The sequence below is a fragment of the Rana temporaria genome, chromosome 4, assembly GCF_905171775.1.
Source record: "Rana temporaria chromosome 4, aRanTem1.1, whole genome shotgun sequence".
Taxonomy (NCBI): Eukaryota; Metazoa; Chordata; class Amphibia; order Anura; family Ranidae; genus Rana; species Rana temporaria.
The window spans coordinates 152590296-152604328 of NC_053492.1; the positions used below are offsets into that span (position 1 = coordinate 152590296).

General features: G+C 42.7%; 1 protein-coding gene across 1 annotated transcript in view; it reads right to left on the reverse strand.

Annotated features, from left to right (window-relative positions):
• The window catches only part of GPR149 (G protein-coupled receptor 149), an 88997-nt gene extending 86966 nt beyond the window's left edge, over positions 1–2031 (reverse strand). Inside the window, exon 1 of the mRNA XM_040349215.1 lies at positions 523–2031. Coding sequence (XP_040205149.1) covers positions 523–1455 — 933 coding nt within the window. The 5' untranslated portion in view covers positions 1456–2031. The remainder of the gene's footprint in view (positions 1–522) is intronic.
• Between the last annotated feature and the right edge of the window lie 12002 nt (positions 2032–14033).

Sequence of the window (14033 nt, forward strand, 5' to 3'; positions counted from 1 at the left end):
GCTCAGAGTAGGAATGGAAAGGGCACTATTATGGAAAGGATGATTGATCTATATGTGTCTGCACAAATTGATCTATATCATGGATGTTCCTATGGTTTAAAGCTGAACACCTCTTCAAGTTAACAGCGTCTACATATTATATTATTACAGAATTTACCATGATTGGAAGCCACAGAGATACATTGCTCAAAGTAAGAATGGAAAGGGCACTATTATGGAAAGGATGATTGATCTATGTGTCTACACAAATTAATCTATATCATGGATGTTCCTATGGTTTAAAGCTGAACACCATTTCAAGTTAACAGCGTCTACATCATACATTATTACAGAATAGGTCTTTACCATGATTGGAAGCGACAGAGATACTTTCGTCAAAGTAAGAAAGGAAAAGGGACCAATATGGAAAGAATGATTGATCTATGTGTCTACACAAAGGGATCTACCTATGGCTTAAAGCAGAACACCCCTTCAAGTTAACACAGGCAACATATTTCATCATTAAAGAATAGGGATCTTTACCATGATTGGAAGCCACAGAAATACTTTAGTCAAAGCAAGAATGAGAGAGAATCGCTTCTGAGCATACAATACTGTCATGCTCCTGCTCCTACTCAGGCTGTGTATACCGTGCTGATCGTCGCCCAGGCTCCTCTTGCACACAGCCTCTGAGCTCACACAATTCTCATTGAAATTCTTCAAGGTTTTGCTTGCAGGATTATCAGGAGACACAAACGAGTCATTGCTGCCCAGAGGTGTACTGGGGGTTAGATAACCTTTGGCAATATCTTTGCAGTTCAAATAAAGTAGCTGTTCTCGGCTGTCCGAACAAAGCAACTGGTGAGTTAAGGGAACAGAGAAGACTGTCAGGACACAGAAGCAGATGGAGTACAACGCAAATAAAAACAGCACATAAGAGCTACTGTAGTCCACAAGGCATCCCCAGGAGGTGGCATCAAATGCTCCCCAACCACAAAAAGGCAGCACGCTTATTAACAAACTAACAAGCCATGTGCTTAGAATTGCCCATAACATTTTCAAAGGCATTTTTTCAGTTTTATATTCTCCCAGTTTGGCAGATGTACAGAAGTTATAGGAAATCATGATAGCTGCCTTTAAGTTACTGGATACCCCCTGAAACAGGTAGATGAAGGCAGCAGCAGTGCACAAGGGCTGCGATAACGGATGGTTCGTCCATTGTTTTAGCATGAAGATCGAGGCAGGTACCACACTCAAGAAGTCGTCCACAGACAAGGAGGTCACAAGCACACACAGGGTAGACTTGCTCTTTATCTTCAGCAAGGACACCAATGAGTAAATACTGCCTGCAAGGACGATAAGGGTCAGAGTCAGTGTGAGACAAAATAGAAACACATTTGGAGTAGACTGTGGCTTTGGCGTCTCTGTACTGAACCTGGAGCCATTTGTGTAAATGACAGTTGTTGCCACGGACATTGTGGTAGCAGAAGTCTGTATCCTTTTAATATATAAGAGGACGGCCTCGTAAAAAGGCAGCCATAACAATTCTTCACTTTTCTAATCCCTCTTCATCCATCAGCCAACTTACTTTGTACTCCTTAAATTGGCAGTTGTTGCGCTGATGTTTTTTTAATGTAGTTTGCTCCACTCAAGCCACAGTTTACATCCACTAGAAGAGAGGATTCACACAGGAAAAGAACACTGAACTAAATAAAATGCCTTATCATTTCCATGAAAGTTTCTAATCCACCTGGTGCAGGCTGTGGAAGGCAGCAGCAGCATGTCATCAGTGTAGGATCCTGCAGAACATGACCGGGGTCAGCAGATCAGGTGCAGCAGGCTAGCCGGTGTGCTGGGTACAATCAAAGCACATTCTCTGTGTGAGGCTGCTAGTAGAGTGAGATGTTCTTTGAATCAGTCTCTTCTGTTCAGAGCTGCAAGAGGGTGGAGTCTGCTTGCACTTCTCAGTAGGAAGACAGAGACATGAGGCTGATCTTAGTAATCTTCTCGCAACAAAATACGTTTAACTTTGCAAAAGTAGATCGCAGATGTTGTACAATATAAGCAGTTTGTGTTCAGATTTACCTGCAAATAAGAGTGTACTGTTTTAAAGATAGTAGATTCATTTTATAATTTGTTTCTATGTGGATTGCATTTTTACAACCGAGGCTTGGAATAACAATAAATTCTCCTGTCAAACAATCATATAATAAAAAAATACACATATCTAATGTAGTGAAAAAGGATTATCATATTCATTGATATTACAATGAAGCAAACCGTTCAAATATATAAAAAATACTTGGTATTTAATAAAACTTAGGGCCAGATTCACACAGATCTGCGGCGGCGTAACATATTGTCTTTACGTTACACCGCCGCAAGTTTTCAGCGCAAGTGCCTGATTCACCAAGCACTTGCGTGTAAACTTACGGCGGTGTAACGTAAAACAGTCCGGCGCAAGCCCGCCTAATTCAAATGGTGCGTGTACCATTTCAATTATGCGCGCTCCCGCGCCGAACGTTCTGCGCATGCTCCGTGCAAAAATTTCCCGCCGTGCTTTGCGCGAAATGACGTCGCCCCGATGTAATGTCTTGAACGGCGACGTGCGTTACGTCGTTTCGTATTCCTGGACGTCTTACGCAAAAAAAAATAATTGAAATTCGACGCGGGAACGACGGCCATACTTTAACATGGCTGGTCTAAATGTAAGCCATTTAAAGCAGGCTTATATTTGTGACAGGAAAAACCGACTAGCGACGACGTAACGAACGCGCGTACCTTCGTGGATCGCCGTAAAAGCTAATTTGCATACCTGACGCTGGAAAACGGCGCAAACTCCACCCAGCGGCGGCCGAAGTATTGCATCTTAAGATCCGAAGGCATACGCTTGTCGGATCTTAGCCAAATGCTGTCGTATCTTGTTTGTGAATTACAAATTAAGATACGACGCGGCAAATTTGAAAGTACGCCGGAGTATCAGCAGATACTCCGGCGTACTTATTCTGTGAATCTGGCCCTTAAAGCGTAACTCCACTTTTGTTGAGCAAAAAAAAAAAAAAAAACATTCCCCTCTGGGTGATCTATGCACATTGCAAGGATTATAGCAACCTTTGTTGCAGATTCCTACCTTTTGTTATTCTGAAGAAATCCCTGTTTGTTCCTCTGTTCTGAGTGAGTCTAATGGGAGTGGTTTCATAATTATCCATCAGCTGTAAACCTGAGGGGTTCTAATGAGGAAAACTGCTGGGCCTGCATCCCTTTAGGCTACTTTTACACTGGGGCGGGAGGTGCGTTAGCGGTAAAGCGGTGCTAGTTTTAGTGGTGCTTTGCCATAATTTTAGCAGCGCTTTTAACCCCCGCTAAGAAAGGGTTCAAAGCGTCCGTGTTGCGGCGCTTCAGCAGCGCTGTCCATTCATTTCAATAGGCAAGGTGTGTATACATCTCTCCCAAACCTCCCCAAAGATGCTGCTTGCAGGACTTTTTTTTCCCGTCCTCAAGCACACCGCGCCAGTGTGAAGGCATGAGAGGTGCTTTTCAGGTGCTTTACAGGCGCTATTTTTCACGATAAAACGCCTGAAAAGCGCCTCAATGTGAAAAGGGTCTTAGAAGTGTTCTATTGGGATTATCGCACCAACAATGACATTTTTGTTGCAGGAGATGCCTGAAATCTGACTTGTATCTTAGGCAGACTTCTGAAAAAAATGGTGAAGCAATCAAACAAGCAGGAAATTATGTTTCTGGGGGGCATTCTGTGTACAGAACAACTCCAAGTAGCCATATTTATTGCATTTTCAGAATATTACAGCAGTTGCAGATTGAAAAGGAAAGGTAATTTTTAATAACATATAATTACAATATGACTTGTGTCGCAATTGTATACGCTTTAATTCTATATTTGCTTTTTTTTTTCCCATGAAAGTGGAGTTACCCTTTAAAGCGCAAAAGCTTTAATTGAGATGTTTCTTAAAGCTGTAGTAAACCACTACAAATGATAAAAAAATATCAGGTCCCCCTGTAGGTTTAAGTCATAATGTACTAATATGCACTACATACTAGCACATTATGACAGACTTACTTGAACACAGAGCCCTCCAGCGCAGTGCTGTCACAGCTTCCCGACGCTTAAAATTTAAAGAGGTATGAAGACTTTTTCAAGGCACTGAATTTCGATCTAAGGCTTCGTCAGTTAATCTCCTTGAAAGCCCTCTGAACATTTTCTACGGGTCATTACATAACTGGCCTTGCAAACCCCCGGGTGTGGTCCAATAACCCACCACAAATATAATTTTTGGAAGCGTATAATTTAATAATGATCCTAAAACATTTCTCTCACTTCTGAATTTAACTGAATGTGTATTTCATTATTTTGTGTGATAGAGCTTTGGCATTATTTACTATTTAAAGTTATATTCTCAACCTCAGGAATACAGTAATTGGGGTAAGCTGTGCCAGCATAGCCAGTAGCATAGGCTTGACCCTTACGTTTTGCTGCAGATTGGATAGACCATATTGTCTGCAAGTTTTGTTGTACATTTATTATTGATAGAGTACTATGTTATTGACGTAATGGTGATTTTTACGTTGCATGATAAATCGGATATATATACAGTATATGTCACATATATGATATGTAGTGACTTGACGGTAAGTAAATGATATAATATTACGACGCACCACAGGAATGTTACGTAGTCTATACTTCCATCGATAATTTTGTTGTACTAAAAAATCTCTACAAAAAGTTAAACAGATTCAGGAAATTAATAAAGTAAGTGTGGGTATTTCTGTTAACTTTTTTTTATGCTAATTAGCATGCATTAAAAAGAATATCTACTCAAGAGAAAAAATTATGGGCCAGATTCACATAGAGATACGACGGTGTATCGCCTGATACACCGTCGTATCTCTGAGTTGTGCCGGTCGTATCTATGCGACTGATTCATAGAATCAGTAAAGCATAGATATGACTAAGATCCGACAGGTGTAACTGTGTTACACCGTCGGATCTTAGGCTGCAATTCCAGGCCGGCCGCTAGGTGGCGTTTCGCTTTATTTACGCGACGATTATGCAAATGAGGAGATACGCCGATTCCGAAACGAACGACCACCCGGCGCTTTTTCTTTACGTCGTTTGTGTTTGGCTTTTTCCTGCGTATAGTTACCCCTGCTTCTATGAGGTGCAGCCAATGTTAAAGTGGAGGTTCACCCGGAAATTGCTATTTTTAACCTTAGATTGATGCTCATTTAGTCTAGGGGAATCGGCTAGTTTATTTAAAATCGAAGCTGTACTTACCTTTTTAGAGAGCGATCTTCTCCGCCGCTTCCGGGTATGGGCTGCGGGACTGGGCGTTCCTATTTTGATTGACAGTCTTCCGAAAGGCTTCCGACGGTCGCATCCATCGCGTCACGATTTTCCGAAAGTAGCCGAACGTCGGTGCGTAGGCGCAGTATAGAGCCGCACCGACGTTCGGCTTCTTTCGTCTACTCATGACGCGATGGATGCGACCGTCGGAAGCCTTTCGGAAGACTGTCAATCAAGAAGGAACACCCAGTCCCGAAGACCCATACCCGGAAGCAGCGGAGAAGATCGCTCTCTACAACGGTAAGTACTGCTCGGATTTTAAAACAACTAGCCGATTCCCCTAGACAAAACGAGCCTCAATCTAAGGGTAAAAAAAATGTATGGGTGAACTCCCGCTTTAAGTATGGCCGTAGTTCCCGCTTCGAATTTTGAAATTTTACGTCGTTTGCGTACGTCGATTCACAAAAGCGCTGGACGCAAGTTACGCTCACGCCGAAACCAATGACGTCCTAGCGACGTCATTGGGAGCAATGCACGCTGGGAAAATTCGCGGACGGCGCATGCGCAGTTAAATCGGCGCGGGGACACGCCTGATTTAAATACTACACTCCCCCTAGCCGCGGAATTTGAATTCCGCCAGGGGATTTAAGATACGCCGCCGCAAGTTTTGAGGTAAGTGCTATGTGAATTAACATTTGCTTTAAAAAATTGCGGCGGCGGATCTTAAATCACATAGGTTAGCGGATCTAAAGATCCGCTAACCTATGTGAATCTGGCCCTATAACTCTATCGCTTTGCATCTATCATTCTATCACTCGGCCACATCTTGAGTCCGTGTCTGGTCACCAATCTTCAGGATGGATGTGCTTCAACTTGAGAGAGTCTGGAAAAGGGCAATAAAGCTAATGAGACAAGAGGACATTGGTTATGAGGAATAACAAACATTAAAGCGGTATTAAAGTGGATGTAACCCCAATCATGCAATTTGATATGTGTAGTGTTTACTTGTCTCTCTCCAAAGCTTTAATGCCCTGTACACATGATTGGACCTTTGTCCGACCAAATTCACATCGGAATTTTGACAGAATTCCATCGGAGGAAAAGAGAACATGTTCTCTATGTAAACTCCGATGGAATTCATCGGAATTTCCGATGGGGCATACACACGATCGGAATTTTCGATGGAAAAAGTCAGACAGACAAGTTTTGCTGACACGGAGCTAAAATTGGTGTCGGGGAGGGAGATAAGCACACAGCTCTCGCAGATTCGGACGGTTGGTCGTACAAAAGGTCCACTTTTTTATACTACTGCTTCTGATGTATTTTATAATCATGTGTGTCTCCTGTTTTTTGATATTATGTTAAATAAATTGAATTATTTTTTACTTTTACTACAATTTCCTTCTCAAATCTCTTTACCTAGTACCGCTATAGTCCCTTTGCCCCCACTTGTCTTAACGGTCTTTTTGGGCCTTTGGGGTCCCATTAACCCTTACTCTATTCAAAATTGATCTCCAGGATGATGGTACTATAATGTTATGTTTATTTCTTACACGAAGAGGCTTTCATACAAATCACAGCTCTCACACAGTATAACTGCGGTTCTCCACCCCCTTGCTATAATAAATAGGGTTGTAGAGAGAAGACATCAGATAAACAAGTAAAACTTATGTAGAGAGATTTGTTTAATCTCTGTGTATAATCTGAGGCAATTCACTTCACTGGGTATATGTGAGGGGTTACAACCAGTTTAAATCATAAAGCAAACATTTATTATATTGCATTTCTTAGATGTGATGCCTGCATTATTTTTCTATTGTTGGCTTTCTTTCCTTTATATTCATCTAGTGACTTAGCAGTTAGAGTTGAGAAAAAACATTTACCGCTGACCAGGGTGCTAACTTTTATTCCAAAATGTAAAAAAAAAAAAAATGTGATGCAGCAATGAGAGCTTGAGTTTAGCTTTAATTTGTTAGTGTATCTAAATCTTCTAGTGCATCAAACACTCTCCTTCCCCCCCAGACTGACAATTCTGATATCCAAAAGGTGCCCCCTGTACTCCTTCATCCAGAGTGGGGGCACTCTAATGCAGGAGGTGTGTTACTGGTCAGATCACCAGTGAAAAAAGCCCCAAAAAAAGAAAAACATATATTTTTAGTTTTGGGTTTATTATCACTTTACACGTATTCTTGGTGGAGAAGAGACACTTAACTACTTGCCGACCAGCCGCCACAGTTGTATTGCAGCAGGTTGGTACGGCTGCACGAATCGCTGTCATTAAATTGCTATAGCCGGGCACCCGCGAACGCTCAGGGGAAGAGAGAGAGGGAGATCCGCTGTTCCTAGTGATTAGGATCAGCATTCTCTCTCTTCTTCCAGACAGTCTCATCCCACCACAGTTAGAAACACCTCCCTAGGACTCACATAACCCCTTAATCACCCCCTAGTGTTAACCCCTTCCCTGCCAGTGACATTTATACAGTAATCAGTGGCTATTTTTTAACTCTGATCGCTGTATAAATATCAATGGTCCCAAAAGTGTAAAAATTGGTCCGCCGCAATGTCGCAGTCCCGCAAAAAAAAAACACAGATCGCCACCATTAATAGTAAAAAACAATAATAATAAAAATGCCATAAATCTATCACCTATTTTGTAAACGCTATAACTTTTGCGCAAACCAATCAATGTACACTTATTGTGATTTTTTTTACCACAAATATGTAGAAGAATACATATTGGTGAGGAGTAAAAAAAAATGCTTGGTGCCTACAGTGAAACATGGTGGTGGCAGTTTCCATCTGTGGGGCTGCATAAGTGCTGCTGGTGTTGGGAAGCTGCATTTCATTGATGGCATCATGAATTTGAAAATGTAGTGCTCTATATTGAAAGAGAAGATGCTACCATCACTTTGTGCCCTTGGTCATCTCACACTTTTCAAACATGACAATGATCTAAAACACAAATCTAAGGCCACTGTTACATTTCTGGAGAAGAACAGAATGAAAGCGATTTAGTGGTCAAGTATGTCTCCTGATCTGAACCAAAACACCAATTGGGAATTCTGAAGAGACATGTTGAGCATCACTTTCCATCCAGGCTCTAAGGGGCAGATCCACAAAAGGGATACGCAGGCGTATCTGCTGATACGCCGTCGTATCCCTGTTTCTATCTATGCGGCTGATTCATAGAATCAGTTACGCATAGATATCCATAAGATCCGACAGGTGTAATTGTTTTACACTGTCGGATCTTAGGATGCAGTACCGCGGCCGCCGCTGGGGGGAGTTTGCGTCGTAAACCAGCGTCGGGTATGCAAATTAGGAGTTACGGCGATCCACGACGGTTTTTCGCGTTCGCTACGTCGCCGCTAGTATAGTTTCCCGTCGCAAATTTACACTTTTTTTTTGCTGCCCTAACTTTAGTCAGCAAGTGTATTGCTGTCTAAAGTATGGCCGTCGTTCCAGCGTCGAAATTTTAAAATCAACGTCGTTTGCGTAAGCCGTCCGGGAATACGGAATTACGCTACACGCGTCGCCGTTCGAAAAAATTACGTTGCGGCGCGCAAAGCACGGCGGGAGTTCTGAAACGGAGCATGCGCAGTATGTCCGGCGCCGGAGCGCGCCTAATTTAAATGGGACTCGCCCCATTTGAATTGGCCCGCCCTGCGCCGGCCGGATTTAGGATACACCGCCGCAAATTTCCAGGTAAGTGCTTTGTGGATCGGGCACTAACTTGGAAAAATTGCGGCGGTGTAACTTAAATCCGAAAAGTTGCGCCCAGGCTTCGTGGATCTGGCCCTAAAAGAGGTTGTTCTTGAACAATAGAAAAAGATAGATGTTGCAATATGTCGCAACTTGTTCATTCCATGCTTAGAAGACTTGGTGCTGTCCTTACAAATCATGGAGGTCATACAAAATACTAGATGTAGTAGTTTTTCTCATGGAGTGTATTCAGTTTTGCATCAACTAATTTGAGTAAAACTGAAGATTTGGTAATCCAAGTTATATTATTAACTTGCTTACATGTAATGGAGCTAAACAAATGTTCTATAAAACTTTAGATTTTGATTTTGTGTTCATTGAGATGTTGATTCAAATATTACTTTTCAAAAAGGGGGTGTACTAATTTATGCTGATCTAATATATATATATTTTACACACACAGTATCTCACAAAAGTGAGTACACCCCTCACATTTTTGGAAATTTATAGTAAATTTATTATAGCTTTTCATGTGACAACACTGAAGAAATTACACTTTGCTACAATGTAAAGTAGTGAGTGTACAGCTTGTATAACAGTGTAAATTTGCTGTCCCCTCAAAATTACTCACACAGCCATGTCTAAACCGCTGGCAACAAAAGTGAGTACACCCTTGAAAATTTCCAAATTGGGCCCAAAGTTTCAAATTTTTGTGTGGCCACCATTATTTCCCAACACTGCCTTAACCCTTTCACCAGAGCTTCACAGGTTGCCACTGGAGTCCTCTTCCACTCCTCCATGATGACATCACGGAGCTGGTGGACATTAGAGACCTTGCGCTCCCCCACTTTCCGTTTGAGGATGCCCCACAGATGCTCAATAGGGTTTAGGTCTGGAGACATGCTTGGCCAGTCCATCAGCTTTACCCCCAACTTCTTTAGCAAGGCAGTGATCATCTTGGAGGTGTTTGGGGTCATTATGTTGGAATCTGAATCAGTCTCCAAAGGTAGGGGATCATGCTTTGCTTCAGTGTGCCACAGTACATGTTGGCATTCATGGTTCCCTTAATGAACTGTAGCTCCCCAGTGCTGACAGCACTCATGCAGCCCCAGACCACAACACTCCCACCACCATGCTTGACTGTAGGCAAGACAGACTTGTTTTTGTACTTCTCACCTGGTTGCCGACACACACACTTGACATCATCCAAACCAAATACTGTAAGTTTATCTTGATCTCAGACCACACAACATGGTTCCAGTAATTCATGTCCTCAGTCTGCTTGTTATTAGCAAACTGTTTACAGGCTCTCTTGTGCATCATCTTTAGAAGAGGCTTCCTTCTGGGACGACAGCCATGCAATCCAATTTTGATGCAGTGTGCAGCATATGGTCTGAGCATTGACAGGCTGATTCCCCCACCCCTTCAACCTCTACAGCAATGCTATGATAGACTATTTACAAACATGTGAGGGGTGTACTAACCTTTGTCAGATAGTGTGTGTGTGTGTGTGTGTGTGTGTGTGTGTGTGTGTGTGTGTGTGTGTGTGTGTGTATATATATATATATATATATTGTGAGGGGGTTAGCCCAGCAGCGGGTGTGTGTGTGACCCCCTGGACGGGTTCAGCACGCACAAACAATTAGGCACAGCAGACGATGGTATGAGGGAAACAAAAAGGTGCAGATTTTATTTAAACTATATACAAAACAAATGTGACAGAAACAAAAGAAATACAAAAATAAATCCTGGTCACTTGACCGCTTACTAAACACCTCGGTCTCCCTAACTAACGCCTGGGTACAGCCTAGTGCTGCCCCTGTCCCTAACTCCCTGCTGGTTAGAGTTTTGGTAACAGTAGCCACACAGGCTTTGTCTCACTGCACAAAGATCACTCCCCAGACTATTCACACAGATTTGGTTCAAGGTTGGAGCATCTCTCTTAGCATGCTGGGAGTTTTTGTAGAGGACCTAACGAGCCCACCTGATACAGCTGGGCTCATCAAGTCCTCCCAGCACTCCCCCTAGAGGTACAAACTGGCATAAAGCCTGAACCTAGGATATATATATATATATATATATATATATATATATATATATATATATATATATATATATATATATATATATATATATATATATATATATATATATATATTCATAGCATCTTGGATGCAACCAGGGAATTTAACCTGCCTACTGTCACAATATATATATATATATATATATATATATATATATATATATATATACACACACACCGCAAAATTATAAATGCAACACTTTTGTGTTTGCCCCTATTTAGTATGAGCTGAACACAAAGATCTACGACTTTTTCTATGTACACAAAAGACCTATTTCTCTCAAATATTGTTCACAAATCTGTCTAAATCTGTGTTAATGAGCACTTCTCCTTTGTCAAAATAATCCATCCACCTCATAGGTGTGGCATATCAAGATGCTGATTAGACAGCATGATTATTGCACAGGTGTGCCTTAGCCTGGCCACAATAAAAGTCCACTCTAAAATATGCAGTTTTATCACACAGCACAATGCCACAGATGTCGCAAGTTTTAAGGGAGCGCTCAATTGGCACGCTGACTGGGGGAATGTCCACCAAAGCTGTTGCCCTCGAATTTAATGTTAATTTCTCTACCATAAGCCGTCTCCAAAGGCATTTCATAACATTTGGCAGTACATCTAACCGGCCCCACAACCGCAGACCACGTGTAACCACACCAGCCCAGGACCTCCACATCCAGCATCTTCTCCTCCAAGATCATCTGAGACCAGCCACCCAAAAAGCTGCTGCAACAATTGGTTTGCATAACCAAAGAATTTCTGCACAAACTGTCAGAAACCGTCTCAGGGAAGCTCATCTGCATGCTCATCGTCCTCATAAGGGTCCTGACCTGACTGCAGTTCGTCATCGTAACCAAATTGAGTGGGCAAATGATCACATTCTATGGCGTCTGGCACTTTATAGAGGTGTTCTCTTCACGCACGAATCCTGGTTTTACTGAACAGGGCAGATGGCAACCCAGAAAATATCCCCTAGATCAGGAGTGCCCAACCACTGGTCCCCTCTGATGTGGCCCACCACCACCTGTTCTGGGATTGTGGGTCATCAAGCACAGATCGCGTGTTCCCGACCCGCCATCCCTGAGCATCAGCAGGAGTGTGCATAACGGAACCAGCGCTATAGGAAGCATAATGCATATAACAGGTGCAAGGATTACTAAAGTGCATTCAGTGCAATCAATATATGTGTTTGAACAATATAGTAAATCAATAGCAAAATATTGCATAAAAAATAAATATGCAAAATATAAAACATGTACTAATTAAAGTGCAAGAAGTGCCATTAATCGTGCAAAATCTAAAATTCAGCTAGAGATAAATTTCAAGCATAAATACCCGTGCAATATCTAAAAAGGGTGCAGATCTCTGTAAAAAAAATCATATGGGACTAAAGTCCGCGTGTAAAGTTCATTGCTAAAACTTGTTGAAATGATAATCAAATACCCAGCTGTGTGACACCCATCACCAAAGTAAAAATGGAGGCTTATCAGAAATCCTACGCATTTTACCATAGTTTTTGCAGCGCTTTTTCTCCTGCTAGCGAGGCACTTTTAACCGCCACTATCAGACGAAAAAGGGTTAAAAGTGCCCGCAATGCGCCACTACAGCGACGCTTTGCCGGTGATTCTGCGGCGCTGCCCATTGATTTCAATGGGCAAGGGCGCTTTAGGAGCGGTGTAAAGCACTGTAAAGAATCTGCCAGCAGGACTTTTCTTGACGCCCTGCCAGTGCAGCGCCCCAGTGTGAAAGCACCTTTTTCAGGCACTATTTTTAGCGCTAAAGCGCCTGAAAAATTACTCTAGTGTGAAAGGGGTCTTACTCAGGGAGGTCATACAGTGCTTGACTGAATCTCTGATCCACTGAAGAAAGGCCCAGGTGCTCTCTCAGGTGTCATTAATTGGTATACAAGAAGGCTCTCAACAGACCAGGAAATAGTGGCACAAACCATCATTAGATCAGTTAGGCCCCTTTCACATTGAGGAGTTTTTCAGGCGGTACAGCGCTAAAAATAGCGCTGCTATCGAGCCTGAAAAACTCCTTCACTGCAGACTCAATGTGAAAGCCCGAGGGCTTTCACACTGAGGCGATGCGCTGGCGGGAGACAAAAAAAATCTCCTGCCAGCAGCATCTTTGGAGCGGTGAGAGGAGCGGCATGTATACCGCTCCTTCACCGCTCCTTCCCATTGAAAACAATGGGAAACCGCGGCAATACCGCCCGCAATGCACCTCTATAGAGGCGCATTGCGGGCGGTATTAACTCTTTATCGGCCGCTAGCGGGGGTTAATACCGCACCGCTAGCGGCTGATACCCGCGGCAATTCCGGCGGTATAGCGCCGCTATTTTTATCATATTTTTATTATACCGCCACCGCAGCTCCCGCCCCAGTCTGAAAGGGGCCTTAACTGAAGTATTTATGGAACAAAAGACTCCACATAGTGTGATACTTTATCAGCTTAGAATTTAAAGGGGTTGTAAAGGTAAAAGTTTTTTCACCTTAATGCATTCTATGCATTAAGGTGAAAAAACATCTGACAATACCAGCCCCCCCCCCCGTTATACTTACCTGACCCCTTTGAAAGTCCCACTCTCGCCCCCGACATCGTTTTTGCCGTTGCGCCTGCCCGTTAATTGGCTACATTGGATGGATTGAAAGCAGCGCAGTAGGGTTGAGCGGACACCTGGATTTTCGGGTTCGGGTCCGAACCCGAACTTTAAAAAAACAGAACTCCGAACCCGAACCCGAACTCCGAACCCCATTGTAGTCAATGGAACACAGACTTTTAGAAAAAAAATGTGCGGAGGTCCCCGCAAATTCAATAACCAGACCTTTAGGTCTGGTATGGATATTAAGGGGAACCCCGCCGTCAATTAAAAAAAAAATGATGTGCGGTTCCCCCTAAATATCCATAACCAGACCCTTCAGGTCTGGTATGGATATTAAGGGGAACCCCGCCATCAATTAA